We start from the raw sequence: 10,409 nt of genomic DNA on the forward strand, positions 1-10,409 counted from the left end.
ATTTCCCAACTGGAGATTTTTTTATATATATAAATCTTAGATTAAAAAAAAAATTAATTTTTATAACTTTTTATTAAATGTAGTTTTTCTTATAAAAATTAAAACGTTTTTACCTCTTCATGCCTTTAAAATCCTACAGATGAAATAATGTGTGTATCAGAAGTTCATGTTTTTTCTCTTTCAAGGGTTTAAAATCCAAACGCGTGAACAACACACAGATGTGTCCACAGTACAAAAGTCCCATTAGAAACCTGCCCGTTTTAAAGCTGCAGTAACTGCTGGTTTGGTTTACAACATGAGCTCATCGCTCTGATTTTCCGGTGGGAAACAGTCGTCGTTATTGTGTTTTTATTTGTTATGAGTTCTTAATAACAACACACAACATTAATTAAGCGGTGTTGATGGTTGAAAGGACACACACAGGGACTTTAATGCGGTGTTTTCCCACAGGGAGTCTGGTTGGTGAAACTCTGTTTATTGTTTCCAGTTTTGTGGAGGCTGCTCGTGTCTGTGCAGGTTGAGAGGCTGATAAGACGCAGACTGGAGGATGAAGATAATAACAGGCTGCCAATGACTGACTGACTGACTGACTGACTGCTGGAGTCCCACCGCAGCCCAAACGGGGGGGCGGGCTGTGTACGCTTATCACTGTGTTGCAGTGGGCCATTCTTCACACCGCTACACAACGGGCGACACCTTGATTCCCACTGCAGCTGGACAAAAACCTCCTCAGCTGTTTGTGTCTCTGAACCGGGACGAAAGCAAGGCGACCCGACGGTGCACGGTTTATGTTTTAAAAGCACAAACGACTCTGACTTGTCGGTCGTCCTGAAATGTGACCATTTTCCCGAGCGAGGGACTCTGACTACGGCAGATATTATCAGTAGTAATCAGTAATGAGCTTCTACCTTCTCGCTCAGCGTCATCTTTAAGAGGTTGGGCTGCATTTTTCAAACGCTCGTAAAACTCTTCCTGTGTTTATCTCTTCAAACAAAAGGACCAAAAAAAAAAAATCTAACTGGTGCCACTCAAAGAAAACAATCAAAGGCGATCGTTTTCAGGTGAACAGATGCTTTTGTTAGATGGAAAGGCGACAAAGAGAGCCATTTCTGCGTTGTTGTACCCCGCCATCAACTCATCAGATAAGAACGCTGCTCTGCGGCTCCTTCGCCGGTGACCTTCAGGTTGTTGAGACAAAACCAAAAACCTGGTTCCTGAACCAGACTTTGGTCAGTTTTGTTCGTATGAATGTTTCTGCCATTCAGAGCCACCTCGCAGGGGGGAGAAAGGACGCTTGGCGCATCTTTTCCAGGATGCAGAATGGGATGACTGTATGTACAGTTGCCAAGGATACAGCAGTAGGCGGAGGGGTAGTTAGAGACGGTTAACCCACACACCCTGTGTCTCCGTCCTCAGGAATCACTTCAGGAGACGCTGCCAAAGACGCAACACAGGTAGGAACCCAGCTTCCAGACACCTAACTTCATTTCTCCTCTTGTTGCAGATGTTTGACTCTATCAGGACGTCACGGTCCAAATCCCAAATAACTTCCCTCTCAACAGAGCTTTAGTTTGTCCTCTGTGCTAAATAAGGCTGAACTAACAACTGTTTTCATTGTCAGTTAATCTGTTCATTTAATCTGTTCATTTTCTCTTGATTTAACTAGTTGTGTGGTCTATAACATGTCAGAAAATTGTGAATTATTTTTTTCCCCAAAGCCCAAAAGGACGTTTCCAAATGTCTTGTTTTGTCCACAACTCAAAGATATTCAGTTTAGTTTGAGAAGAGAAGAAACTAGAAAATATTCACGTTTAACAAGCTGATATCAAAGCTTTTTTTTCACAACAAATGACTCAAATTGATCCATCTTTGCAGCTCTAGTGCTGAATGTTCCCTGCAGTGAAAAACGACCCAGTAGGGGTAAACCCAAGGGACTGCAGCTTTAAATGGACATAATTGAGTGTCAATGATCACCACATCAGCTGCAGAGTAACTAATGCAGGCAATCAGCGAGCTCGCACATCAAAAAAGAAATAAAAAAAAAAAGGCCTGCCTCCCCATCAGCAGCCTCAGCTGTGCGTCCGTCACGCTCCCACGCTCACTCCAATTCTCATTTCTCCTCTGGTTGCAGCCCACTGGAGCCCGCACTGAGGAATTATCTGCTGTCAGGATCTGCCGAGGACGCCGACCGGGACCCGGGACCCGGGAGCGGCGAGGAGGGTGCCGAGCCATGCTGTCCGCAGCCGTTCAGATCCTGGCGTTCGCCCTGGCGCTGCTGGGCGTCCTCGGCACAACCGTGGCTACTCTGCTTCCCAACTGGAAGGTGAGCGTCAACGTGTGGTCCCACTTCATGACCCCCATCTCGCAGATGCAGGGGCTGTGGATGGACTGCGTCTGGTACAGCTCGGGTGTCTTCAGCTGCACCATGAAGAACTCTGTGCTGACGTTGCCGGCGTATCTGCAGACCATGCGGGCCGCCATGGTTTTGTCCTGCATGGTTGCATCGTTTGGACTCTGCCTCGCCTCCCTGGGGCTTAAATGCACCCGCTGGGGGGGCAGCCACCGGGCAAAGGGGCACACGGCCATCGCTGCTGGGGGTTGCTTTGTCCTCGCCAGCGTCCTGTGCCTGGGTCCCGCGTCATGGTTCACCAACGAAGTCATCACCGTCTTTCTGACGACCGACCTGCCGGAAAGCAGCAAATATCAACCCGGAGGAGCTCTGTGCGTGACGTTTGTCTCGGCCGGCTTCCTCCTGGCTGGAGGAGTGATTTTTTGTCTGTCGTGTCCGGGAAAAAGATCAGGACGCCCGGACTGTCCTCCGTCCGACCACCCCGACAGATTTGTCCTGCCCCGAGACGATCAGCGGAGGCGGGAGCCGCAGGCGGAGAACTCGCAGCCGAAAAACAGGCAAAACAAAACGGTTCAGCTGCAGATGGACAACGTGAAGACGCAGAAACCTCCGCAGGAGAAACGTGAGCAGCAGGTTTACTCGTCTCCCTCCAAACTCCCTCCGAAAGACATCAAGGACAGCTACAGCCTCCAGGAGTATGTTTAGTCCTCGCAGCGGACCGGGGAAGTGTGGAGCTCTCAGCTGAGGCTTTCTGGCTCCTAGTCAGGAGGAGGTGGGCTGGGGGAGGAGATAATTACCAAGTGTTGGAAAGGACAGATTGTGGATTCAGCTGAATGTAAAAAAAAAAAAAGCAGCGAACACGAGCTGTGTCGAAAAGAAATGCTTAAAATAAACTGCACAGGCACCAAACACAGTAAATCCTTTAAAAACTGCCGCTGCTTTCTCATACCAAAGGTCTAGAAAAAAATGTAATAAAAATTGAACGTGCTGATTGTTAAAGAAAGACAAAGGAAAGCCATCATTTAGCAGCTGTAGGTGCTGTCTGCCTTCTCAAACAGGGCCGGTCCAAAGCTTTCTGAAAAAAACATATATGTTTTGTAGAGATTTATTTAAAAAATATATATATATATAAAAAGTACAAAAAGCTGATGTATTTTAACTTTTAGACACACTTGTGTTATAGCGCTTTAATTCAATTTACTTTACCCTTGTGTTAAATTTGACCCGTTTTCAAAGTTTCTTTATTGGAAACATGTTCCTCCATTCAAAATAACAAAGCAGTTTCTTGACTAAACATTGACATCTGCCAAACGTTTGTGATGATCCATCAACATGCATTCATCTAATCTTTACTATATTGAAATAATTCATAATTTTTGCCTATTTTACTTCAAAATAAGTAATAATTTCATGTATAGTAAATATTTATTGGCCATAAATTAAAGAAATGTAAAACCATTGGTAATAGGTGGGAATGAAGTTGGCTAGAGTGATACTGAACTATACTATGCTATACTATGCTATTCTATACTAATATGCTTGATAAGAAGGCAAAACGGACCAGGAGTTTGCACGGTCGACAGGAAGACAACACCAGGGTCAACAGAGGTCATGACTTAGCGTCAAAATCTTGTTAAAAATATGTTACGTAGCTAACTGAAGTGACATAATGTCAGCATGATGTGTTATGAAAGAAGCAGTTAATACATGTGACCTTACGCTCGTCGAATATACTGTTAAATAATGAAAAATACATTTACATTACAGACGCTTTATAGAAATAAAAAACTACCTTTAACCGTCCCGTTGACCCATTTTCATATTCTCCTATAAATGAGATTAATTGACCATGATTTTCAAAAATAGGTTTAAAAATAGTGGTAATAAGTTTGTATTACTGAAAGAAAGCGTTGAAGACGTTGAAGAAAGTGACAAAAACATCAGAAAATGTGTCAAAAATATAAAAAAGGTCAAAACGAACGTTAATTTTGACCCAGGAGGACAAGTGCATGGTCGACCTGAAGACAGCACGAGGGTTAAATGACCCCGCCTGTTTTTGAAACAGTTAACTTCTTTTAAATTTTACAAGCTTTCTGTTACCAGAACATTTTCCTCCTGGACCATTCTGCTGGTCCGGATTAGCGCCGCCAAAAAACGACTGGTTTGGGTTTTGAGAAATGAAACCCAAACCCCAGAGCTTTTTCTTTCCTCATGTCCAAAAGTGGACTGGGCGATATGGAGAAATCAAATTCACCAAATTTTTCCCCAAATACTGTATCAATACGCAACGAACCGTATGGGACTTTTGGGTTTTCACAAATATTACAAAAGGGGTTTTTTGATAAATAATCATAAGAATGTAAAAGACTATGGGTAAAGGAAATTATCAAACAGTACAAAAGTCTGGTAAGTCAGAAATGAAAAATTTTTATTAAGCACCCTTTAAAATTAAAAAGACATTATTAAATTAGATTACGTTTCCAAAATCTGCATCTAGTTCATATCACAATTTCCCAAATTTCGAGTATTCCCCAGTCACCCAGAATGATCTGTGGTGTGCACCACAGGGGGGTTTGACTATGGTTGGCAAATTTGCTACTTTTGAAAAAGTAGATTTTGTCAAAAGAAAGCAAAATATAAAATTTTTGTTTTTTAAATGTAGTAAAACTTTTTGTACTTGCTGCTCAAAAAGAACTCAAATCTTTAAAAGGGTAAAACAATTTACCCAAAAAAATTTGGAACCAATTTACTACTTCCGTGCCTCCCGTGGTGAAGCCTTTGCGGGTCTGCTTTGGGCCGGGCCCGTGCCAGTGCTTAGATGCTTCAGCTGTTTTGTGGAACTGTTGCCGTAGAAAAGTGCCGAAGCAATAAAAAATTTTCCAAGCAGTCAACGATTTAAGGGGACATCACACTGCCCGGAAACTTTAAGCGTTTTTTGCTCCGGGAGCAAAAAACCCCTCCGTACTAACACGTCTGCACACACTCACTGACCGTTTACACACACGGGGTGGCGCCATGTAAACAGGGGCGATTTCTACGTTACTCTGCGGTTAAAAAACCGATTAGAAGTCAAAAAAACGAAAAAACCTGGAAAAAAAACCCCCCATGTTACATGACATAAAGGGAGACCCCGAGTGGTTTTTACCTAAAGGGGACGCCCAAAAGGGTGTTATGCAACGCTAAAGGAGAGACCAAGCGCGGTTATACGCTAAAGGAGCGACCAAGGGTGTCATGACGCTAAAGGAGCACCAAGCGCATTTTAAAAATGCAAAAGGAGACGCCCTAGCCGTGTTATATGACGCTAAAGGAGACGAAAAAGCGCAATTATTTAATGTAAAGGAGAGACTAGCGAAAATTATTCGACGCAAGGAGAGCCCAAGAGTGTGTTTTTGACGAAAGGGGAAACAAGCGCGTGTTTTTTGACGCAAAAGGATGCCCAAGAGTTGTTGACGGCAAAAGGAGAGACAAGAGGTGTTATATGACGCAAAGGAGACGACAAGAGGGTATATGCGCTAAAGGGGAGCCAAGAGTGTGTTTATGACGCAAAAGGGAGCCCCAAGGGGTTATGCCCTAAAGGGGGACGCCAAGAGGGGTTTATTGAGCTAAAGGGAGCCCGACCAAGAGTGGGTTTATGACAAAAGGAGAAAACCAAGAGTATTTTATTGCGTAAGGGACGACCAAGCGCGTGTTTTGACGCAAAAGGAGACGACCAACCCGGGTGTTAGCACCGCTAAAGGAGAGCCCAAAGCGCAATTTTAAGAAAAGGAGGCCCTAGCGCAAGTTATTCGACGCAAAAGGAGAAAAAAACAAGCGCTTTTTATATGACGAAAAGGGGGAGCCCAAAGTTTTTAATGACGCAAAGGAGACGCCCCAAGAGTGTTTATATGCGAAAGGAGACGCCCAAGAGTGGTTAGACGAAAAGGAGACGACCAAGCGCGTTTTAGCACGCTAAAGGAGCGACAAGCGGGGTTTTGATGACGCTAAAGGACCTTATCTCAGTAACGACAAAGGCCCGAAAAAGGGTCCTAAAGGGAGTGGAAGTGTGAATTTTTAAAAAAAATTTTTTTCACTGAAAATTCTCCCTTGCCCCCAATTTTAGGACATTTAAAAATTTAGGTTTTGTGTTCTATTTTTCCCCTTAAAGGTGCCCCCCTCATTTTTGGGTAGGGGGATACAATCGATAAAAATTTTAAAAAAAAGGAAATTTGGGAAAAAAAGGCCCAAAATTTCCCGGGGAAAAAAATTTCTTGAATGGAAAAGGGGGAGCCAGTGCTGTGGGAGGCGCGTCCGGGAAATCTGCGTAGTTTTTTTTTGGGGCGGGGGTAAAGTAGTGAAAGAATTTCCCCTTTTAAACCAAAAACGTAGCGGTGTAGATGTCGCAACAAACCAGCCCCCAAAGACAAAGTAAAAGGACGTCGCCCCCCTTTTTTCCCAACGGTTCGGGGGGGGCGAGAGGGGGGGCGGGTGGAGAGAGGAAATGATCCTCTTGCTTTCCCTTATCCTCACCAGGGGATCACACCGCAAACCCCCTCCACCCCCCCCCCAAGCTTATAAAAAGGACATCGTCTTGCGGATGAACTAGCAGCCTAATAGAAAAGGGGAAGTCCAAGTATGGGGGCGGGTCCTCTACCTGAGGTGGTGTCAGTCAAACTGCCAAGCTTTTGGGGAAAAAAAAAAAAAAAAGCTAGCAAAAACGCCACTCCTCAGGAAAGTTTCAAACTGCAAAAAAAAAAAAAAACGTTTTTCAAAAGAGGAAATGGGTCGTTTGTCGCCTGCAGAAAATTTTTAAAGGGCGAACCGACAGGATGCTTTAATGAGGAAAAACAAGAGCTAGGAAACAAATATAAAAACTCAAAGCTTGGTACAAGAACAAAAGTAAAGGCATCAACAGAATACTTTATGTGTACTGTATTGTCTCTGATGCGGGTTTTGCTGCTACTAGACTCAAATCTTAGCACAATAGCTTTTTGAAAGAAGGACAACTGGACATTTAACCCTTGTGTTGTCCTCCAGGGTCAAAATTATTCTTTCAGACACTGTTTTTTCCATTTTTGTTGCTTATTTAAGCAATTTGGGCACTTTCTTCTATTAACACCAGTATATTCACCACTATATTTATTTGCACTAGTTTTAGATTTATTTTTGATTTTTATCTTTGGTCAATAAACCTCATTTATCTGAAATTTCCTAGTTTTTGTGTAAGAAAAAAAGCTGAAATTTGAATAATTTTGACTAATTTGTTAAGATCAGAGGATTGAAGGTAATGGGTAATGAGAGATCTGTCAAAATGTAGTCAGGATGATGCTATAAAATTGACCACAACGCCCAAAAGTCTACAAAAATAGAGATCTGAGCCCTAATTTCCTTTGCGAGGAGCGTCTTACAGAACCATTTATGTCATTTTGGTGCAATTTGGATAAAAGAAACCCAAATTTATGATATCGAAACTTTGAAAATGGGTCAAATTTGACCCGAGGACAACAGGAGGGTTAAAACACTTTGTGAAAATGGATGTCACACCATCTCCCATCCCAAAGCCGGAGCACTTGAAGGTTTTATAAAAAGGTACGACGGCTTAGTTTGAGCAATATTTTGTTAACTACAGGTCTGTGGCAGTATTTATCTTCTGGTCATACATTTAGATTTCATTTTGTTTTCTCTCTGCGATGTGTGTAGTAGCCTGACATCGCCCAACAACAAATCCCTCTAAAAACATTTTTGATTTCCAAGTCAGCCGGTTGTCATTCACCTGCAGTTGTTGATTTATTGTTTTAAAGTTCTGGACAAAACTCTCAAAACTCCACATAAAACCAGCGGAGGAGACTCTGGATTCATATTTTAGATAAAGAGTGATCACTGTGTTTTTATCTGTTAAAAAATAAAACACGTTGGATCTGAAACTTTCACTGTGCTCCTGATTTTATTTTTTAAGTCGAACACAATGGTTTTTTTTAGAAGTTTTTAGCAGTTGAATATTTGGCGTCTAATAGGAGACTGTAAATAATGCAAAAGGCAGCACGGTGGCTAAGTGGTTAGCACTTCTGCCTCACAGCAAGAAGGTTCTTGGTTTGAATCCAGGTCGTTCCGGGCCTTTCTGTGTGGAGTTTGTATGTTCTCCCCGTGTTTGTGTGGGTTTCCTCCGGGTGCTCCGGTTTCTTCCCACCATAAAGACATGCATCCTAGGTAGGACTACAGTTGAAAACTAGCCAATTGGCTAACACTGGTGCATTTACAGAAATGTTCATTAATGTGCATTGTCCTAATCAAATAAATAAATAAAATATAAAACTCAAATGCACGACACATCCAGAAGCAGATGCAGGTTCATTAGAACAGCAAATCCAGGCTTACGTGTCGATGACGAACAAGAAACCAAACGAGAGTGGAAGTCTAAATTAAGACTTTGGGCCCTATTTTAACGATCTAAGTGCAAGTCCACGTGTCCAATCTACTTTTGCTAGTTGTATGCGGGAAAAAGAGGGCCGGGTGCACGGTTCAAAAGGGTTGTACTTAGTGACTTCCAGTGTTTGGAGTAATGCAATTTCAGTAATGTATTCCTTTTTGCTCTAACACAGTAATATAACCAATTTGATATACTGTATAAACATACGCATTCTAATTAAATTTCGGGAAATTTATGCTTGTTACTATCTCAGTAACGCGAGGTACAACGCATTTTAAAGCAACATTTATAATGTTTTTGTGTTTTTTTTAAGAATTCACCAACACCCCAAAACATTTCTTCACAGGAAAAAATGCCGTGAGTGTTGGTTGCTGTTATGAAAAAGGAAATGTGGGAACTAATTTAGGAGAAAAAAAAATTCTTAGAAATGTAAAACATAGGCGCGCTCTGCATTGGCCGGTCTTATGCTCCATAGTGTGTAGTGTGTGTTTTGCTTGTGTATTTTCTCTTCAGGTGGGTGCTGTGCAGGTGACGTCACTCCTGCAGTTGAAGATGATCAGCTGCTTTTGGTAAAGATTTCTTTAAGTTGTTTCGTTTTACGGCAAATGACTTGATTTATCTTTGATACGTTTCTGCTTTTCCCTGAATTTCCTCCAGTTTATTTATTAGTTCTGTCCTGTAGCTGCTCCTGGACATGATGAAAATGAAAGTAAATGTGTGGTTTCTGGTCCGGTGACAAAGGAAAATGTATGTTATGTGGGTGGATCACTTTTTGACATTACAAACAACCACATAAAGCATTTGTCTAAGTGTTAGATTCAGTCTTTCTCGCTCACTTTGTTCCAATACAACAACGCAGGTACGAAGTTTCTATTACCCTCAGATGTGTTATAACATTGTGCTTCCTGTGTTTTTGAACGTATTGTCAGTATTTTGTGTATTTTGGATCCTAAGTAGGCGATATTAAAGATCTTCTGACTCCTTATGAGCCTGTGCATCCTCTTAGAGCGGCTGGTCGTGGCTTGCTGGTCGTTACAAGAGAAGTATCTGGTTTTAATTTAAAGTAAAAGAACTTTAATTTAAGTTAAGTAATTACAATTAATTGGGCTGCCTCACATAAAATCTGCTTTGAAAAGAGAGAACAAACATCCTGATGAAATTGAAATTAAATGTCTGGGTGACAACACAGTTTTTTCTGTGGGTGTATCACTTAATATGAAATACTGTACATCCACATTACTGACAGTTACGTACATTAACTTACGACTCTTAGTCCGAGGCTCATATTCCATCTTTCTGTCTTACTTTGTTCCAGTACAACAACCCAGGTAAGAAGATTTTATTGTCCTCAAACGTATAAGAAACCTGTGCTTCCTGTGTTTGTGAAATTGTATTTGTTTCATCGGCAACATGATAAAATCACCCAGCTCCCAGTCTGTGTTCGGGGGGGGAACCGTCACCACAGTTAAGAATAACCTGAAGACCGTCCTCTTTGATAAAGCTTATAGTTGGGGAGTGAGGAGCTGCAGCGTTTGCCGAGCCAGGCCAACCTGCTTCTCCTCATAGTCGTCTTTTTGGATCCTAAGTAGGTGATATTAAAGATCTTCTGACTCCTAATGAACCTGTGCATGGATCGGCAGGTCGTGGCCTCCTGGT

General features: G+C 42.2%; 1 protein-coding gene across 1 annotated transcript; it reads left to right on the forward strand.

The window, feature by feature from the left end:
• The first annotated feature begins 294 nt into the window (after positions 1-294).
• On the forward strand, positions 295-4,024 carry LOC116706815 (claudin-20). Its single transcript, XM_032543854.1, has 2 exons — positions 295-1,454; positions 2,132-4,024. Exon 2 carries the CDS (start codon positions 2,231-2,233, stop codon positions 3,053-3,055), a length of 825 nt encoding a protein of 274 aa, XP_032399745.1. The 5' UTR covers positions 295-1,454; positions 2,132-2,230; the 3' UTR covers positions 3,056-4,024.
• The last annotated feature ends 6,385 nt before the right edge of the window (positions 4,025-10,409 follow it).

Source organism: Etheostoma spectabile, chromosome 18 (assembly GCF_008692095.1).
Source record: "Etheostoma spectabile isolate EspeVRDwgs_2016 chromosome 18, UIUC_Espe_1.0, whole genome shotgun sequence".
Classification (NCBI taxonomy): domain Eukaryota; kingdom Metazoa; phylum Chordata; class Actinopteri; order Perciformes; family Percidae; genus Etheostoma; species Etheostoma spectabile.